Below are 20,752 nucleotides of genomic sequence, written 5' to 3'. Positions count from 1 at the left end.
CCTAGCACCCTATTCAAATCCTGTACTGCATATAAAGCGGCTTCTGTGGCTATCTGTGCAATGCTCTCGCCGTTGTGCCTGAATGCCTCGCGTGCCTCACGGGGCTGTTCAGAATACAGACTGGTAATGCCAGCGCAGCTGCCTGCGTGCCTCCCCTGACAGAGAGCCGCATCAGCACTTTGGGCTCACATTTTCACCAGTTTTCAGGGCTCAATTGGAGAGCTAAGCCCCACCTTTTCAGGGTTTGTACTGCCTGAGTGTGTTCATCTGACTTTTGTAGCCGTCATCCCCAAAGTCTGCCGCTGGGCGCACTGAAAACAGTAACACAAGCCGTCTGCTGTTCCCACTGTCCATACAGAGACTCACGGAGGCAGCAACTGGAGAATACTCAACAGAACCTATCGGCGTTGCACAGAGGCCACCGCGCCAGAGAAAGCCAGGAAAAGCTTTAGTGCAACTCTTTTAAGGCTTGCAAACGACCCACCAGTGCCAGAGCACACGCGTGTTCGCACAGGGACGAGGCTGTAATGTACTGCCCCTCCCCGAACGCAATGCATCTGGTGCTGCTTTATAAAGTAACGCGCTAGGAACGATGCTACAGGCTGCTAGAGCAGACAATCTTTTGGCAGACGCTGTACACTCAGTAACAGCTCATAGTCAGCCTCCTAGCCGTCTGAATCCAACGCCGCGAGAATGACACTGGAATCACATTCCTAAACCAAACAGGCAATCTTTAACTTGACCAAAGAGGCACGTTTTCGTCTTGTTTAAAGGTCAGCACAACACATTGAGTTGTTACTGAATTTCAATTGAAGGTTGGGGCACAGAGGGCCCAAGACCTCACAGGGTACTTGAACGCGTTCCTCTCTGGCCCAGATTTTCTGAGTGCTGCTGGGTGATAGCGTTTCTGGAGCTACGACAAAGAACCTCAGAAACGATCCAGAAAGTGCTCAAAGAACGCCTGCCTTCCCCAGCTCTGCTGATTGCTTTTTCATTTGCTTCTGGCTTTTGTTTAATGACATCCCCCCTCAACCTTCTAGGTATTTTTGAGACTAAGAAAAATCACAAAATTGAAAAAAGAAGGATAAAAGCATTTCCCGGATAAAATGCATTTATCAGTTAAGGATGAGGGATACGCACCACTTGGATCTTTCCTGAAGAGAGTGTTCATGACCGTAGCATGCAGTTTCACCCTATCCCATTCTTTAAGCATCAGGCCAGAGGCCACAAACCTTTCCACCAGCTGATCGGCGATCACCTGCAACCTGGGAAAGCAAACAGAGAAAGAACAGAGCTGTGTAAACCAAGAAGAATGCCCTGCACTGTTAGCTTTTTGCTTTCCAGCCAGGGAGGGCAGCATGTACGAAATGAAGTCTCTGCACGCACACAGGCAAAGGGATGGAAGTCTCTGATGGAGAACAAACGGAGCCATCAGGATTCAGTTCTAATGCAAAAAGTTCTGGCTGTTTCGCAAAGCTTCCTTGGTGATCGCTTCTGCTGCAAACGCTCCCCAAAGAAGGGCAGATTTAGCATAGCAGAGAGCTTCTTCCCCGTGACAGATGTTATTGGGACTCTTCTACTTCTTTCTACTGCCAGGAAACACGTTGTGACTCTCCTTGCAAATGCTAAAAGGTGCAGACCCCCAGGGGGGCTCAGGCACCTTGATTCCCGGAGGACCTGCTCCGCTCAGGGACCACGACCTGTACAGTGCACAGGGCTGGAGCTCAGACCCTCTCTGTCCCAAATAAGCAACCCGGTCAGTGGGCTTCATTTCTGGGAGAGCCCAGAATGCAGTAACAGAGGGCACAAACCCAGACAGCACATCCTGGTGAATGCTCCAGCTTCGGAGCTACTGAGTGAGCAGAACCAAAGGCCACCTTGTCGTCTGGCCTCGGTCGGGGATGGAAGCAGCCACGGCTGCCGGGATCTGCAAGCAGACCTGTCCTAGTACAGGCAGCAGGAGCAGGCAGGTGATGGGAGCAGCGCGCTCACATATCCTGTCTCTAAGGAGCTGAAGGAACTTCCAGGCTCCTGCTGTCCCCCCCAAATTTCTGCAGTGCCCCAGCCTCACCAAAAGCAGCAAGGATGCACTAAAACAAGAGCTTCCCCTCCCCGAAAACAAGGCAAGAGGGCGTTACTCTCTGCAGAAGAATTTGTGCTTCTCTCCCCGTGTCCGAGGGGTCAGACAGCTCTCTGCTCCACCAGGTGCCACCACTTTGGCATCTCAGCTGCAGCAGGAGAGGCAGAGTGCAGCCTCTCTGAGGCTGGTCCCCAGAGCCGGGGGCTGCCATGCTCCGGATGCCAGCTCCTACCCCGCTGCCGGTTTTGTACTGTCCCTCCCGGGCCGCCATCCCCCAAGTGACGATTTCAAAAATCTCAAACTACCATTTGTCCTGGTTTTCTACCATTTTCTGGCTTTACATCGGTGATTTTTAAAATTAGCAATGACAAAGATTAAATGAATATCATTACAGACAATACTAAAACAAATTAACAGAGAATAGCTCAAGTGAAAATGGTGCTTTATTACGTTATAAAGTTAATCAAGGAAATAAAACAAATTAGAATGAATTATAATGGAAATTATTTGCCATGTGGGAGGCATCAGAGCATGATCCCTCTCTCAGTCTGAGCCATTATGTGTGCAGAAGGGCTTGCCAACCCCTAATTCTGTCTGCAGTTATGCAAGCTAAGTCAGGGTAAATCAAATCTCCTGCTTTATAGCTTAAGCTGATCAAGATCATCCAAAGATCAGGAAGGAACTCCACCCCTCAGCCATGCCAGGAACTACACAGAGCTAGCAAGAGGTCTTGCATGAGACAGGAAGGCACACACCTCTCTCAAACACAGGCTGCAGCAGCCCGATCCAGCACAGCAAACCACGTGGCTGCCGCTCTCCTTCTAGTATTGGCCTTGCAGCTGAGAAACTCATCTTTCCACCTGCTTTCCCCATTTCCCTGAGCAAAGCACAGCAGGTTTCAGCAGGCAAGAGGCGCATGGAGCTGCTTGGCGATGATCCGTCTAGCAGATCAGAAAACGAAGCAGAGTTTTCTGGACAGATCGCCATTTGTCCCCTCTTTATAATCACCGTTTGTCCGATGCTGTGTCTGCTGGAATCTCAAAGGAAGCAAAAGAAGCTTTCCCTGCTCTCCATCAACACAAAAATATCTTTTTTCTCCTTGGCAAAGCGAAATGTTTTCTGGATGCTCGCTAACAGTTAATGAACTATATTAAGGGAGAAGTGCCAGATGAATTAATTCACAGGTGAGGGCAGGACCAGCCTGGGCCGAGGATAAAAACTGACGAACAATTAGCCCTCTCTGAGCTTGTTGCTATGCAAAAAGCAAAAAAGGTGTTGCACAAGAGAAGTCTGGCAACCTCTGGGTGCCATGCAAAGCACTGGAGCTGGGTTTGGTCAAAACCTCGGCTAATAGATCTCTGCAAAGGACAGAGGAGGCATCAGCCCTTTCTCGGGGGGACGGGCAGGGGTCGTTTCCAGTTTCAAGGCAAGGTGGATTTGAAGACCTCACTTCTCTCCCCTGCCAAAAGCAGCTCTGCTACCCCTGGTGCACATCAGCACTTTCTGCTAGCATTATGGCTAAGTGGCTTCTCAGCCAAATGGATACAGCTGGCATCTGGAGCAGACCACAGTGCTAGTACAAACAACTCAAGCTGTCCCCAGATGCAGGCAGGCATCGCTGCCTCACCTTAGGCCCTACTTAAATGCTCTACAGGATTTCCCTAGCAGCTCCTCAGGTTGCAGACTTGTTTTCAGATGCAGACTCTCAAGCACTGCACCTCAGAGATGATCCAGAGCCCAGCGACTCAGGAGAGAGAGGCCCATACCTCAGCTCTCAGAGCTGAGGCTTTGGGCGCTTCCTACAACAAACTGACCGAAGGGCATTTGGGTCATCCAGTGTCTGCCTCCGTCTCCTCTTTGTGAGTGCTTTTGCCTTGTTTCTCCCCGCTTTTCTGTCTCCTGGCCGATCTCTAGCTTGTCCTCGTTCTCCACCCGCCCCGTTTGTTTTATTTCACCTCTTTTGGGGTAGGACAGACTTCAAAGTGGAAAAGCCGAGAAGAGGAAAAGATTGCAATTCCTACTGCCTCCCAGCAATTCTTACATTTTCCCACCCATTTCCTTATCCCACTTCCGATCTCTTACTTCAACACAGCCTCCAAACTGCGGTTTTAAGCAGAGGGCCCCACTTGCCTGCTCAGCCCTCGGGGAAAGGAGATGCCAGAACACATCCTTGTTCCCTGAGCTCGTCCCGGCTCACAGCCGCCCTCCTCCAGCTGCACCACTTCGTGCTCCTCTGCTAGCTCCCGCTGTCCTCTAGCAACGGGAGCAGACACAAAAGGGCAGCACTGCCAGAAAAAGAGAAGGCTATGGCTCAGAGAGAGAAGGCTAAAGCTCTTTTGGCTGCTCCCCTACCCTCTTTCCCACCCACCTCCCAACCAGCTGCATGGAGTACAACAGCTCTTAGGTTTCCCCAGTCTTCCAGAAAGCAGTAAGAGAAAAAAATGGTGCCGCCGCTGGTGACGTACTTGTCAAAAACAAGACGGAGAGGGTTGTCCAGACACCGCCACATCCCGGGCAGCACCGTTTGTAGAGCTAAAGCCATCAGCCACAGCAGCAAACAGCACAAACACACGCGCTGATGCCAAGCAGGCTCTGAGATTTCACACCAGCAGCTCAGAAGACAGACATTTCGCACCCAGCGCCTGTTCCCAGGCTGCTTACAGACACAAAATCCAGCTCTGTAACCAAGTCATGCTTTTCCGAGGACCTGCTGGCGTAACTGGGTTTTAAGAATAATTAAGTGCCGCAGAATATGCCAGGCTGTCCAGATTAATCTGGATTGCAAGTTGGGAACTAGACAGCAGAGGCCAAGTTGTCCTGCCTTCTAAGTCATCTCAGGAGTATCTCCTTGGCCATCTTATCACCACATGAGCTACGACACCATTATTCAATCTGACAGACTGATACAGAAACAAATGACATCTTTCAGCTGCACCGCCAGTGACTGATTTAAAGAGCAAACACCTGACTGCCTTAACTGGTTTAGGAAGCAAGAATGACTTCATCTTCCTGACTGCTGGCCCAAGGACTGCCAGCGGCACCCACCAGCTTCAGACGGCAGCGGGTTTTCTCTGGCACACCGCTACTGCTGCCACGGCACATCGAGAAGGAATGATAGAAAGCAACGTGGGGAACCCACCTGTCTGAGCCATCCTTCATGTGGACTTTGGCATAAAGGACGTCCATCATGGCAGGGTCATCGTTCATGTACTCCACTCCTGCCACCTCCACGGTCAGGGGCTTCCCTCCAGCAATTTGGCTAAAATGCAACAAGACCCTCGTGTTAAAAAGCAAAACGTCACACCCGCTTTTGAAATACAGTGCATAGTACTCCTCATGCATGCACTCAATGTTTGGTTTTACTAAGGGAATGATATACAATACATTTTTTGCTATAGTTAAACACAACTTTGAGGTTAAGCGGGACTTAAATGTGGTATCGACCGCATAGGGCAGTGCATTCCACCTTCCCATATCTTGCCTGTTGCTTGCACTGAAAAAACTCAAACAGAAAAAAGGCTCCCTGATTTCTAAAGCTCGAAAGGCTCCAGCTGCTATTGTCTCATCGTCTCAAGAAATACCGTAAACACATTTAAATTCATACGTTCAGTGCTTTAGACACGCATTAAGCCAACTTGTCAGTGTTCACAGGCCGTCTCAACGCGGAGATCTCCACTTACATTTCAGGCAACCCATCAGCAGTAAAACAGTACAAGCTCTCACTCCAGAGAAGCTCCTGCCTTCCCTGCGCAGAGAGCGATCGTGACACAAAGTCTCCAGCTCGTTGATTTTTGCTGGGAAAAGCACTCGATACAGAATGCGGTTTTAAGTACACTTCAACATCCGCTCACAAATGCTGGAAGTAAATAGAGCTGTTTTAAAATCAGCTCCAGCTCCTCTTGCAGGAAGGCGAACCCGAAAGCGTGTGCAGGATATAACGTGCGCTCCCACACCTGCAAACGCACCGTGAAGTGTATCTGCTTCCAAACACGCCACCTCCTTGCCTTTACCGTCAGAACATCGCAGGGAGGCGAAAGCTCCCTGTGGGTAAGTGCCGTTGTCTCATTTAACACCGGGGCCTCGTGGAAAGCACAGGGAGTGCCTGGGCAGGCAGAAGTAACAAACACAAGTTACAACGCGAGCGTGACTTTGCTCTAACCTTGCTCGCTTCTGTTCAGGTCACCTGAGAGACCGCTTTTGAGATCCTCAGCAAAGCTTCCCAGGTGGAATAAGGAGATTTCCCCTTCCACTATGTTTACTGGGAGGAAAACAGCGTGAGTGTGTTGCTGTGTACATCACATCGAGAACGCTAAACACCCCGTACTCTAAAGAGGGTCAAAAAGGGCACATCTGCTTTCACATGGCACTGCCTGCATTTAGAAAAATAAACGATCGCTAATGAAGGTTTATGGGGGTGGAAGGGAGCCTAAGTTAATTTTCAAAGTGTATTTATTTGGGTGTGGCAGGGGAAATAACCTAAAGGTTACATTCAAGTGTTGATTCCCCCTCCGCCAAAGGAAATGGACAGTAAAGATTTTTCTCTGCCTCAGTTGAATCCACTTAGGAGGAAGCTCAGACTTCCCAAATTTTGCGGGTAGAGCCTTCCCCTGGAAACGCACTTGCATTTCTGTTCAACAGCTGAAACACTGGAGATGTCATTTTAAAGGCAGAGGTAGGAATTTTTGGCCATGCATTAATTCCCAGATATTAGCTGGCACAGCGTGGCTAATTCTTCATGCACCCAGGCAACAAATAAATAAATAAATAAATAAAATCAAGGACCCGTGCTCTATGTGCAAAGGCTTTGCAGAATTAAATAAATAAACCAATCCCTCAGGCCATCTCCAATTTCTGAGCTGAACAGAGATAAGCTAATTACAGTGTCATTCAACCACGTTTATGGTTAAAGCCCTAACATCTGCAGCTCAGTGTTAACAGGCAGCGAGAAAGCCCCAGTCCTGGAGCAGCACTGAACGTTTCAGATGGATTACTCACACGGCTCCTGCTGGCTTCCCTGCACACAGCTCCCCGCATCGAGAAACGCGTGTCAAGGACACTTCAGCATCTGCTCAGAGGCAGGGGGGAAGCAGCGCGCCAGAGCCTGCTGCAGACAACGCACACGAAGGTAACGCAGCCCATCCCTCCCTCTGCAGCAGGCAGGGGACAACAGCACAAACTGCTCGCGCAAAAATAACGGGGACACGTGTGAGGAAAAAAAAAATGAGTAGAGCAGGTTTCCAGGGAATGCTGAGGGCTGGAGCTGAGCTGCAAGACACTGTTAGGCTCTTTGTGACTGCTCGGTGATTTCTGCCGCTCCCACTTGAAATGTTTCAGCCTTTTTCTAAATTTCTAGAGTTGAGATAGACCATTTAGCTGCTTTTCTTTTTGCTGTCCCTTGTCAAAGACACCTTGCTGCTTTTCCCCCCACTCAAGTTCTTGGTGATGACACTCCCTTTTTATCACTTACTCCACAAAGTCCTCTTTGCATCGCTGTAGGAGGTCACAGGCTTTCTGGATCTCTTGTTCATTCAGAAGTACCAGCGTCCCAAGAGTCAGGTGAAGCTTGGCTGGGTTCTGGAACAGGCTGCTGCTGACCCCGTGATCCTGCAAATCAGTCAATCGATCATATAGAGGTGTCTTATCTCACACACACACCCCCCTCCACCAGAGGGATAAATACGAGAGAACAGGTACTGGGTCACCAAAACTTTTATCTCTGCATCACTCCTTGGGTTCGTAGCAACCAGAAGTTGAAACAAGAAACAAAATTTCACAGGCTTTGCGAGGGAGCGAGCTCAGCCCAACAGGCGAGACGCAGCCCCCCAGCCGCATGCATCCCCCCGCCTGCCTTTTTGGCGGAGCTGCTGAAGGGCAGCCGGGAAGCTCATTACGACAGGCTCTTACTCAGGACTCAGGACTGAGGACCCGCTCACTCGTACAGGGTTTCGAGAGGAGACTTCCACAGCTGTCAAAGCTGTCAACGAACTGGACACAAGTCAGCACAGATTTAAAACTTGAGTTAAGTCCATTTTTTGTGCGATAAAGCTGGAACCAGCTCTAGTGACAAGCTCTAAATGGTCTCTAAATCCTGTCTAAACACAGGTTGCACTTCACAACAGAAGCACAGCTAATACCGCCTCTGATAATTACATTTTTCTTGTTCCCGCGTGCCCCATTGTTTGGCGAGATGAATTAAGTTAAATTTCCTTTATAAGAAGAGCTACGTGTTGTTGCTGGGGAAGAACTGCTCCCAGATGGAGCAGTGGTCACATTCAGCTTTAAGAAACACGCTCTTTTGTTAGGGGATATTTATAAAAATACCTCGATGATGGTTAACACGCCCATATTAAAACAATTATTTCCACTTACTGGCCATTTCCCATCAGCATATTAAATAACCTCAACGTCTAACTCCAGAAGAAGCCAACCTGCGAGGCCACTGAAGCCTTTCTCGCTCTGCAAAAAGTCCACCGCCCGAGGATGACACCTTTGAAGTTTCTCACTGCACTTCAGAGTTTGAAATAAAACCTTTCGGCTGTTTAAACGCTGCAGTATCTCAGCCCATCAGAGTTTAATGCCCCACACCTCACTGGGCATTTTTCATGCCTAATGACAATATCCATGCCCTCCTTTACAGCAGGGCTCGTGGGCTGGGCTGGAGATGAGCCAGCCTGCAACACAGAGGCCAAGGGCTTGCTCCAGCAGCCGGAGGCAAGCAAAGTGCGGCAGTCCCCAGAGAGAGAGCACATATATACCTTCCACTGCTGTTAATTACTTTATTGCCAAGTGAAACCCCAAATCGTACCATGCTGGTAGTGGCAAAGCGTGTGGCAAACCCCAGCACTGTGCAGCAGGTGGAAAAAAGCACCAACTACTTCGGGGCACATCCAGAGCAGAGGAGAGAGGGATGGCTCCATCTCACTTCTCCCCACCTTCCCCTCTCTGCATTCGTCTTCCTTTAATTCATACTGCTGTTAACACGCATGACAGGACACGGTTTCTCTCCGTCAGCCTCTTTTCTCTAAGGGTATCTGTAGCCAGAGGATATTTGGCCCATCATAAAACAGTAGCTCGGGTAATAGAAACTGGAAGAAAGTTCGATTTATCCTTGCCGTGGACAACCGATGTCACTCGCACAGCACGCACAGATGATGTACAGTAATGAGAAAGCAGTTTGCAGGTCAGAAAGCAAATGCCTTACCCTCCTCCTCTGCCCCAGTACGATTTGTACTGTAAACACCAACCTGCCCCAAAAGCAGCGTTCTCCCCTGAGCTTTCCAACACCTGAGTGTGGGCTGACAGCTGACAAAGCGATGGCATGTCACCTCCACAAGCCGCGCTACCGCTGCTGGGGAGATTAGCAGGGAAGAATGGTGCAGAGTGAGCAGGCCAAGACCTAGATAATCTTCCTGGTTTACTCCCTAGTGTTTCAGACAGCTCCTAAAAACCCTGCTTACACCCCTACTCTTTCACAGGCCGGCAGATCCCACTTCTCCCACACATAAAATAGATGCTACGTCAGAGGTAGCTCTCCCTGGAACAGGCAATGTTTCTGCGGGTGTCTTAGCAGCCCTTCGTGGCTGGATGCTGCTCCCAGAGATGAAAAAAAGCTTGAGCCCATTTATTCTAATCCCAGATTATGATAAACTATCAGCAACCGCTGTGTCACCTCACAGGAAGCTGTCCTGTCCACTGGCATCAGTCCTCTGCAACCTGGCCAGCAGGAATATGTGGTTCATAACTACTGCTAAGGGAAAATCACACCCACCTCCAGGAAGAATGAGCACAAGAGATGCGATCCTGTCAACGTTGTGATTTTGGGGCTTTATGGACATCTTCCAAATACCTAAGGAACCCTCTCAAGATAAGTTACAACCATAAAAGCAGGAGGGGGGAGTGAGATTCATCATCAGAGGTGGGCAGAGGGATCCATCGGGATCTAAGCCATGCTCTCCAAATGCCTCTTGGCAAAAAGCTCCTCTTTCACCAGTCTCCTCCCCTGTGCAGCGGAAGGTGGACACTCCTCATAGCCCAGTCGCAGTGGCTCGTGGCAAGCGGTGGCTTCCAGCCCTAATGAAAGTAGAGCACCAGAGCAGAGGAGGGGAGGTGTCACAGCAGGGCATCCCCGTATCCTACAGGGGAGTCTGAAAGCGGTGTATTTGCAGGGACTCGCCAGCAGATACAAACACATTATCTATCATCTCTCAAAAAATTTACTGTTGCAACTTGGGTTCTCTAAGGATGCACTGAGAGGCAGGAAGAATATCCCCTTTACACACCATCTGTATGTGATGACCATCCATTTTAGCTTGTGCCTCTCCCCGACACTGCCCTGTCATGGTCAAAAAACAACTCATTTCCACACATTTAGCCTTAAAAATTAATTTTTTTCCTCCTGCCTGCTACTTAGACTTTTACCTTTGCTCTCCTCCTTTACAAGGAACACGGAAAAGGTTTTATCCAGAGTCTTCACCTCTCTTTGCAAAGCCCAAGCACGTTGTTCCTTCAAATCTAAGACCCTGTAGTAGGGAAACCATAGACCACAACACACTTCAGGCCGCCTACATGACAAGGCAAAGGATCAGACTCCTTAGCTCTTCCTCCCCGGCTGCATCCTCTCTACTGCCTTAAGAGCTTCCAATATTTGCAGACATCTTTATGATTATTTTTTTTCTTAATAGCAGGATACTGCGTGCCAGCTATATGCCCTCTCCCACCCTGACCCACAAACAAAGGAGCGAGCCAGAAAAGCAGAATTTCCTCAGAACGGACTGAAGAGCTGCAGGCTGAAAAACCCCTCCCATTTTCTGTCCCTTCCACTCCAAGATGTAATACCTCATTAGCAATGTTTGATATTTACAGGTTGCCATATATTACGGCAATCATATTTCTTTTCCGTGCTACATCTGCAGCCTGTTAAGACTGCAAGTGCTGTGTTTGCACAGCTCTGAAAGACCCAACTGTGATTTTTCACGGCAATATTACTGCAAAGTCTCTTCCCTTTTCCACCTGCGTACTCAGGCAGACGTTTCAGTCCTCCTCGCTCTGACACCTACACGACTGTGCGAGGAGACTTCCAAGGTCATCCAGTCATCCGGACCTCCCACTGCACCACGCCAGTAAAGAGCCTGTCCAGGTGAGCCACCTCCCCGTATTCTTATTAAATTAGCCTCAAAAGAGCCTCCCCTCAGCCCTGCTTCATTGCCTGGCAGCCCTAAACCGTACCATGGACCACGTTCCATATTCCAGCACACGGCTCATCTTATAAAAAATGTCTTAAAGACACACACGCACACACACACAAAAAGTTAGAAAGCACATACCCACCAACATAACCCTGTGCTATAAAATATAAATGAATGGTTGTCATGGTAACTGCTTCAGAGAGAAATAGAGTCCCTCACAAATGCTCAATGGCCAGAAGAAATCCTCACACACGCACAACCGGTCCTTTCCCTTCCTTACCGTTATTACCGAGCTTCATTCAAAGACTGGGGTTTACCTAATTCTGCAATGTTTCGCACCAGCAAATTGCAACAGGAAGAGAAGTGCGCTGCTTCTGTCAACCGAAACCTATTCGGATTTCTCCAAGTATCCTGAGAAATCCCTTTGCTTTGGACAAATCTATAAGCTCTCTTATTGCTCTGTGAGGCACAGTTTTGAATTACTGTTTTTCATTACTGACACGCTTTCCAGCAGACCCTGCTGTGAGATAAAGTGGTATTAGAGTGGCATTACCGGCTTGTGGAGTGATTGAGAGACATACGGGGCTGCAATATACTCCTTGAACTAACAGCCAGCAATATATCTAGAAACCCTTTTGCTAATACCAGGAGAAGGAAGGGCAGAAAAATAAAGCACCATATATTCCTAGGCTATACATATGCAAACCCCCAAATACCTGCCACTGACCGAATTCCACATTTCAAACTAAAAATGGAAACTGTAGAGCTGATGTAAGCAGTACCAGGAACATTTCAGGCTCTCCTGAGAGGCACAGGACATGGAGCAGTGCTAAGACAACTCCACAGCTTCCAGGCCGGGGCACCTCGCACCCACGCAGCACAGAGAGCAGGAATGGCAGCCCCAGCCCTTCTGCTTCCACCTACAGAGAGGTGTCCTGCTGTAGGGCAGCTTCAGCTTGCCACCGTTTTGGGAGATTCCTCGAAGCACCTTGATGACTCGGCAGCAGCAAAAGGCATGCTATATCTCGAGTGCCACATTCTCTCAGCGATATCGCTGTTACCGGTATTAGGAGGATTCATGCCTGGGTGCTGGGTCCGAGAACAGTTCAAGTCTGAGGTTACTGAAAGCCAGAAGTAGCTGTTAGGCCAAAATGTCTTCCCGTGCGCACACCCACGCTGCAGGATCCCTCACCATGACGCAGAGCCTTACAGGACTCAGTGCCATCCAGACACAGAACTAAAACTGCAGGAGAGAAAGAAGGTCAGATGAGAGGAGGAAAAATTAGCGTGACTCGCCCGGTCAGCAGTGGTCTCAGCGCTCCTCTGACCAAGCTTGGGTTTCTGCAGCTTTCCAGGACACGGAGTACGTGAAGGTTGGCATATGTTCCCAGGCAGCTCCTTCTGAACGTGACTGACAACACTGGGGAAAGCACCAAGATGAATGTATGAACGTGTTTCGAAGGGGATGGCAGACCTCCATGCCTACCCAGGGATGCAAAACGATACTTAAGAGCGAGCAAGAGACAAACAATGTGACAGAGACAGATCAGGAAGGGTCTGAAGAGCCAGTAAGGTCACCAGCCAAGGCAGGGACAATGGAGGGTTGCAGAGGTGCAACCAAACCAGCAGGCAGGAAAAAATGAGTGCTCCGCAAGGAGAGCGCTAGTCCTGTGTGAGGGCAGTGTGTTGCAGGAATAAAAACACAGGATGACAGCATGAATGACAGCGTTAGCTGCCAAGATGAATAAAAGAGGCCACATCTTAGAGATGTGACACTGAAAGGATTCACCTGACACCGAGGCACCTGGAATCCAGAACCCAGCAAGACGTACGGGATGACACCGAGGTTACTGCCCGCGCAGCGGGCAGGTCTGGGTTTGCTGTCCACGGGGAGGGACACGAGAGACCCACAGGACCTGCCGGCAGACAGCTAGGGGGAGGAGGAGGGTCAGATAAGCAGAGTCCAGAATGCCAAAGCTTCAAGCAGAGCAGGACCAGACCTTGGGGGAGATCAAGTGAAAGGACTGTAACAGCCACAAGCCCAGGTAGAAGGGGACAAAGGGCAAGAGAAACACCAGACTGAAAGCAGGGGTGCAGTCCAGGGCCAACGGCACAAACAGCCACTACCAGAGCCCCGTGCTGAAGGTACCAGCCCCTTGAAAAGCCGCTTCTCTCCCTGTGACTTTGGTGTGTCCCCACACTAGGACTGGAACTAGAAACCAACAGAGGGAGCCAGGCCACCACTGACGCCAGCCCGAGGTCTGGCACTTTCTGTTCAGCCAGCACTTTCTCAGGCTAATGTTTCCATCCCTCTGTCTTCAGGGCTTTATTTTAGTAACGGTGAGCTTTAATAAAGGTACCTGCTGCTGGCTAATGAGGATAGCTGATCCAGCCAGTGATATCCTCCTAGCCCGAGGAAAGGGTCCGCATGGCATTGCAGTGGTTGTTAATCCGTGGATCTGTTGGCCAGTTTCGGTTGTATTTAACATCAAGTGGAAAGCTGAGTGATAGAAAAATCCTAAAATGCCATGGAAATAGGCTGCTGGGTGGAGAAGAGGGACTTAAATCAGAACTGCCAGGAAAGACAAGACTGCAGAGCCAGCTCAGTTCTGCTCTTGGAGATGAGACAATTGACATGCAAGCGACCACGAAAACTTGAGTAAGAACTCCTGTTTCCCCAGCTATCAGATAATTCACACCCACCGGCATGAAGGCATAGGAAACTAAACCTCTTAAGCTGTGCTATCGGCAAGATTATATTTTCCCCTTTGAAAGGCACTGATGGACATGAAGGCAAGAATATCAGCCCACAAAACCCTGCTGCGTGTACGCAATCTAACCTGCAGCGGTCACGAAGAGGAACTCTTCTCTCTTACCTAGAGATGTCCTGCCAGCAGACTCAGAAGACACAGCAATTTAATAATACCATTCCCTCTCCTCAGCCTGGCCCCGTGCACTGACATACCGCTTCTGTCAAACTAGAAGCATGCTAAAATAAACCAGGGAATACACCGCTTTCACTTCATTCTGTCCTTCATTTCCCTATGCCTAACTATTTCCTGCTGCTCTCAATGCAAGATCTGAAGGCAAGCAGGAGGGACTGTCAGCACAGCATCTCAGGGGGAAGAAGGGAAGCGATTAGATTTGCAGGATGGCATGTGCTACCAAGTCATTTCTCCCTCAGCTCCACTAATGACACCCATCTTCCTTCACTGTCAGTAACCAAAAGAAACGTGAAATAGAAGCAGCAGCAAACTTGTGAATTCCTACCTGGTTTCACGGTCACGTAGAAATCATATAAAATGTAGAAAAGTCCACTACATTATTTAGTGGCTTTCCTATTAAAAACAAAAAACCCCAACCGCTCTTTTGAATCTTAGATATCCTCCCACCTAGGAAAATCTCTAAGGAGAACAAAATATTTTACTAACGATTTACAAAGTAAGCCATTCCACTTTCCAGAAGATTTCACAACAGCACTCAACAAATTCACAGCAGATCCGCCAACTTAAGTTAAAGGCCTGTTAAAAACACATTCCTAGGAAACAGAATAGAATAAGGCCTTCAAGGCAAACGCCAAAAAGCTATCTCTCAATAAATGAAACGGCGCTCTGCCGAAGGGCTTCCACTTGATTTTAATTCTCGCGTGGTTCCTTACCTTTGAGCATTTCTCCAACACTTCCTCCTTGAACTGCAGGAACTTCTCCTGGATGGCGGGCTGGTTGAGAGCGAAGGACAGGAAGTGTGTGAAGGGCTGCTTCTTACGGAAGCTGTCCAGGAGAACATCGATCCGTGTTCGGGCAGAGATGACACCGCTGCGATGCTGCCCTATAATCACTGCAAGGAAACCAAAGCAATACCTGTCTGGTTTCCGTGAAGCTACAGTGAGACTACTGACACACATGCAAAATAAAAAGTAATTGAATGGATCGTGATTTTACATGATATTTATTCGTGCGCTTTAAAATATCAATATTGGAGGATATTGTGAAAGTAAGAAAACTTCATCCAGGAGCAGCCAGGAGGGAATTAAAAAAACCTGCACAACAGCACCTCTCTACTCTTAGTCCCTGGCTCGCTGAAGAAGCGATAGGAATTAAAACTCCCAACCGTGCACACAGAAACCTAACCAGACTCCCTGCTTGACTTAAAATGCCTGGCATGGCTGTGCTTTCCTCTGTAAAGACAGGATGACGCCATCAAAAGTATCCCTCTGCTCTCAAGAAAGTCAGCTCTGAGTGCCTAAAAACAATAACTAAGAGTCTATCATTTCAGCGGCTCTTCAGATTTCTAGAGCATTATTTCAAGTTTTCACAAAGGCAGTCAAAGTGAAAAAGAAAAGAAAAAAATCTATCAAAGATCAAGATGGCCTATATCATTTGTGCATGCACTTCAAGGCACCAAACAGAGAACCCTTGAGCTTGAAAGGAAAGAACTGTGAGGAGCAAATTTTCTTGGCTTCCTATTATTACATGTTTTCAACATCTCTCAACCATCCTAATAGTCCTTCACGGTTCTCAGAAAGAAGTCAAGGCCCACTTCTTGAGAAGTACCGCCACATTCCTGTGCAGCACCACAGCTGGATCCCCCTTGTCACTTGCTCCTCACAGCTCTGTCACAAACGTAACTGTATGCCATGCCAATTATCACCACAGCGTGCGTAAGGGGCCCTCCAGATACCCACTCAGGCAGAAACCCGCACGGGCCAGCCCTTAGGAGCAACGCCTCCTTTCTTTTGAAGTCACTGGAAGTGATGAGAAGGAACATACGGTACAAGAAAGCCTGCTCTCACTCTCAGGATCAAGTGACAGCGCCAGAAAGGCAGCAACGTCATCAAAACACTTCTCAGATTAAAGCAGGTGCTGAAATTTATTTCATGCATAAATATACGAGGCGGCAATTTTTTCTGGATGCATGTTACAGCTCCTTGTTAATGGAAATAGTATTAATTTAAAAAAAAATAAATAACACAGCAAAACCAAAAAACCACCCCAACACATTCAGGCCCAAAGTCCTCAAGGCAGTCATTTAAGGCCTAGAAGTGACTTCAGTGAGACTATCCATAGACTTAAAATAGATTTTTTTTTTCCAAAAAAAAATCCTCATATTGCTTTATAAGGATTTATAGATAGGGGAAATAAGCTCAGGAGAAATGTGAAGCGATTTTTCAAAGGCCATAAAGGGTGTCAGCACCATGTCAGAAGCAGGAATTAAAAGAAAAACACCTCCTATGCCCCCTGCCCGCTCAAATCATGTCTGTGCAAGGGCCGATGAGAGAACACCCATTTTGTGCATGTTCAAGCTCACCAATTTCTCCTTCCACTCCAGGCTTGGGAATGCTGATGGAGGTTCGAGTCTCTGTTTCTAGCTTCTTCTTGGTCTCCCCTTTCTTCCCAATGATGTACCTGGAGGCGTAAAAATGCAAGAGAGTCATGTACACAGTGTCGCTGGGCTGCTCTCCATCGAGTGCGTCCAGCCAGCAGATGAACCCTGCCACAGGCAGCTGGTCGCGCCCAGATTCCGTATCTCTGTGCCAGAGGGATGTGCGCAGTCAGCTCCAGGCACAGGACCCGGTTACTCCCAGGACTCCACGCGTGACCAGTCTCGGATGAGGGGATGATGCTGAGCTGTGGCTCGCAACTGGCTTAAGCTAAAATAAGTCAGTCGGTCCACAACAGCTCTGCCCAGCACGTCCTGCCACAGCTTATTCATCAGCTGGGTTATCCTTTTTTCCCATTATCTCAGATGACAAAGAACTAAGGGCACTTTTTTCTGCTTTTTGCTTTGCTCAAGGTACTCATTTGCCAGCATCCAAACACACAACAGAACAGCTTTCCTTCTCTGCATCTCAGTAAAACTATTCAACCTATAAAACTGTCAAAAATAACTAGATAAAGCTTTGAACACTACAGGCTTCCCAGTAAACACCACATTTGAGTCAAGAGTCAATTCCAGTCGTGTGTACTTTCTCTCAGAGCTTTCACAAACTCCCCCTGCCAGGCTGCTCGCCCCAGTTCTTCCTCCCCTTCTTCCCCCCTCCCTGACGCTTTTATGTTCAAGGGAAGAACGCTCAAAAACTCTCCTGCCAGCAAGAAAGCACCACCTGCTGTCTCTGTCACAGGGGAGGCCAGGAGTCAAGCGTGGCACAACTGCACTAAAAAGGCATTGCCAATTTTCCCTTCCCAAACGCTAAAATCCACATCCACAAAACGGAATATATTTTGGAGAGCCAGCGCTTACCCCGACCTCAAAAAAAAAAAAATCCTGTGCTCAACCGCTTCCCAGCAGCAACTCAAATAAACCAGAAACACGTAGGCTCACTTGTATAATGGGCTGGGAACCTCTACTCTGCACTGGAAGCCTTTCTCAGTCTCTTCCACCACAAAGGCATCACAGGGTTCGTCTGCGCAGTCACCCGGGCCTACCAGAAAAAAAAACAAAACACAACAACAGACCTTGAACAACCTCTGTAAAGTTTGGCAGCACTTTGTGTAGGACAATGGTCTCGCAGCCACCTTCTCACAAGGTTAAGTAAAGGGAGAAACAGATTCCTCTCCATTGCGGCTAACTGATTTTTATTTCACCTTACTACCAACTCAGGAAAACATAACGACTGCTTCTAAATCCGCGGGGCCGGGAGGCGCAGGAAAGCAGTAGTTACAGACCAGGTTTTCTCTCAGCTGGAAGCTGCACAGCTACCCAGTGGGAATGGTCTCTCCTCCTTGGCAGGCTGGAAGCCACCACCCCATTCAGAGACCTGAGCAGGAATTTGGTGTTGCAGAAGAACACAAATAAAAGGTGGGGATAGTTTTGGTTCAAGGGTTCGGGTAGTCATCCTATGTCTCCTCTCCGACACATACGGGGACAAATTTGGGCGGCAAGCCACTCATTAAAGCTTTGTTCAATCCAATGAAATGCGGGATGGAGGGAGAAACAGGACACAACAGCCACAACCCTTTCCATCTGAGAAATAACTGCCGAGCTCTTCTGTGCCCACAACTCATGCAGAAAGGTAAAATACATCAGAACAGGAAGAATTCTGCCCCAAAAATAGGTTAACACCTTCCAAAAGCCACATTATAAGAGGCCGGTTCTTCAAGGGGCAAACACTGCAAGGACAGAGGATATTTAGCAAGTAGATTCCACTCCTGCCATACCTGCAAATAATTGCACTACCAAAAAGAAAGGCACTTCAGGAACCCAGGGGAAACCGATCAACGGGGCTCATTTTTTCCCCTCTTTACTGGAGGTCTTTCACAGCCAGCAAACATAACCAAGAGCCAGCAGCACAGGCACCCAAACCCACATTCAGTAACCAGCGTTACGTGCACTCTTTGGCCGGCAGCATCACCAAGGACCAAAGCAAAGCATTTTTCTCCCTCTTGAACACCTCACTCCACCGCAGGGGCAGGTCCTTGAGCATGTAAAGACATCAGAGAGAACTCCAGGAGCTCCCTAGGTCACCAGGGGGGATGATTTCATCCGTAGCAAGTCCTCACGCAGCACTCGTTACCTGCACAGAAATCCTCCTCCTCCTCCTCGTGCTGGTAGGCCTGCTCTTGAATGAGATTCTTCCTGTATACGCGCCCCCCGATCCTTATCAGAGTGGGACGCAGAACATCCATCCCGCTCCTCCTCCTCCTAATGCAAAGACAAAGACAGCTTTGCTAACTTATGCCAAGGAAAGGTAAATTCCGAAGTTTCCTTGTGGATAATTTGTAAGAGGCATTGGGGGAGCTCTGAGGGGCTCAGCAGTAAAGAGCGAGGTCTGTATTTTCAGAAGAGCAGTAACTCCTCCTGTACGTACGCACAAGAGGTTTCAGAAAAGCAATACCTTCTCAAACCTTAACGTTCAAAGACTGTTTTTCCAGCCCTGCAAGGAGGTCAGCCACTGCAAGGAGGTTTTCAGCCCTGCAAGGAGGTCAGCCACTGATCACCATGCTCCCTGAAACTCACACGTTTTAGCTAAAACTCACCATGGCCTCAGTCAACGTGCTGTCTTAGCACCGTTCAGGATTCTGAACAATTTCACCTTGTTATCTTCCGTAGCTGCAGACCAAGGAGACCCCAGCCTCTCGCAAGCAATCCCCGACAACGCTGGCCTCCCTCACACCACCTGCCATCCTCCACTAGTTTCCCAAAGGCCCAAGGAGCTTTTCCAAAGCAAACCCGGTTCCCTGGATCTGCACAGGGGGTGGCTAGGGAAGGGAAACAAAGCGCTCTGAGGGGTCAGCTCTGGCCGGTGTTAGCAGTTACACCTCAGAGTGGCAAGTTTGAGGAGAACATGTAGAAGTCTTAGGCTACCCCGCATTATTCCAAACGATATTAGAAACGCTGAATTAAACTTTTTACAGCACAGAGCGTTCTATGGTGTGGAAGCAACAGGGCGATCTGATGAACTGGCGGGCATCTGCCAGAGACTTCACATCTTCAGTGTTCTCTTTCTGTGTTCACTGAAGTTGTTAACACTGGATATATCCTGCTTTTAAAACAGAAGTTTCCTCTTACTCAGAAGACAAAATCTCCACCAAAATGTTTGTCTTCATCAGAAGGTTCACCTGCCTGCTACAACACAACCCATCGGGGAAGAAAACCAAAGTGGTGGCCTCTGAAGATGACTTTACCCTGAAGTGGGTTTATTGCACGGCCATATTTCATCAGTTTAAGTGACACCAAATTGGTCAGTTTCCCCCTCAGCAGGTGAAAAGTTTAAGGTTTGTTTAAGTTAAGTTGTTTGTTTAAGTTAAAAGTTTAAGCATTTGACACTGTCCCACACTACATCCTCCTCTCTAAATTGGAAAAGCATGGATTTGATGGATGGGCCACTTGGTGGATAAGGAACTGGCTGGATGGCCGCATTCAAAGGGTTGCAGTCAATGGCTCAACGTCCACATGGAAACCAGTGATGAGCGGCATTCCTCAGGGGTCAGTACTGGGACCAGGGCTGTTTAACATCTTCGTCGGTGACATGGACAGGGGGATTGAGTGCACCCTAAGCGAGTTTGCCGATGACACCAAGCTCTGTGGCACGGTCAACAGGCTGGAGGGAAGGGATGCCATCCAGAGGGACGTGGACAGGCTAGAGAGGTGGGACCGTGCAAGCCTCATGAAGTTCAGCCAGGCCAAGTGCAAGGTCCTGCACCTGGGTCATGGCAATCCCAGGCACAAATACAGGTTGGGTGGAGAATGGATGGAGAGCAGCCCTGAGGAGAAGGACTTGGGGGTGCTGGTGGATGAGAAGCTTAACAGGAGCCGGCAATGAGCACTCGCAGCCCAGAAAGCCACCTGCACCCTGGGCTGCATCAAAAGAAGTGTGGCCAGCAGGTTGAGGGAGGTGATTCTGCCCCCCTACTCTGCTCTGGTGAGACCCCACCTGGAGTACTGCGTCCAGCTCCGGAGTCCTTAACACAGGAAGGACATGGAGCTGGTGGAGCGGGGCCAGAGGAGGCCCCGGAGATGCTGGGAGGGCTGGAGCCCCTCTGCTGTG

General features: G+C 48.9%; 1 protein-coding gene across 6 annotated transcripts in view; it reads right to left on the bottom strand.

The window, feature by feature from the left end:
* Window positions 1-20,752, bottom strand: part of ASCC1 (activating signal cointegrator 1 complex subunit 1) — a 39,316-nt gene that overhangs the window by 17,638 nt on the left and 926 nt on the right. For all 6 annotated transcript variants that reach the window (XM_054204856.1, XM_054204858.1, XM_054204860.1 and 3 more), the window contains exons 2-8: window positions 18,779-18,906; window positions 17,587-17,686; window positions 16,573-16,670; window positions 14,924-15,102; window positions 7,548-7,684; window positions 5,220-5,339; window positions 1,141-1,265 (exon numbers count right to left, since the gene is read on the bottom strand). In XM_054204856.1, coding sequence (XP_054060831.1) covers window positions 1,141-1,265; window positions 5,220-5,339; window positions 7,548-7,684; window positions 14,924-15,102; window positions 16,573-16,670; window positions 17,587-17,686; window positions 18,779-18,890 — 871 coding nt within the window. In that variant the 5' untranslated portion in view covers window positions 18,891-18,906. The remainder of the gene's footprint in view (window positions 1-1,140; window positions 1,266-5,219; window positions 5,340-7,547; window positions 7,685-14,923; window positions 15,103-16,572; window positions 16,671-17,586; window positions 17,687-18,778; window positions 18,907-20,752) is intronic.

Source organism: Rissa tridactyla, chromosome 6 (genome assembly GCF_028500815.1).
Source record: "Rissa tridactyla isolate bRisTri1 chromosome 6, bRisTri1.patW.cur.20221130, whole genome shotgun sequence".
Taxonomy (NCBI): Eukaryota; Metazoa; Chordata; class Aves; order Charadriiformes; family Laridae; genus Rissa; species Rissa tridactyla.
Note: the sequence above shows the minus strand (reverse complement) of the source record. Positions and strands in the feature narration are given on the sequence as shown.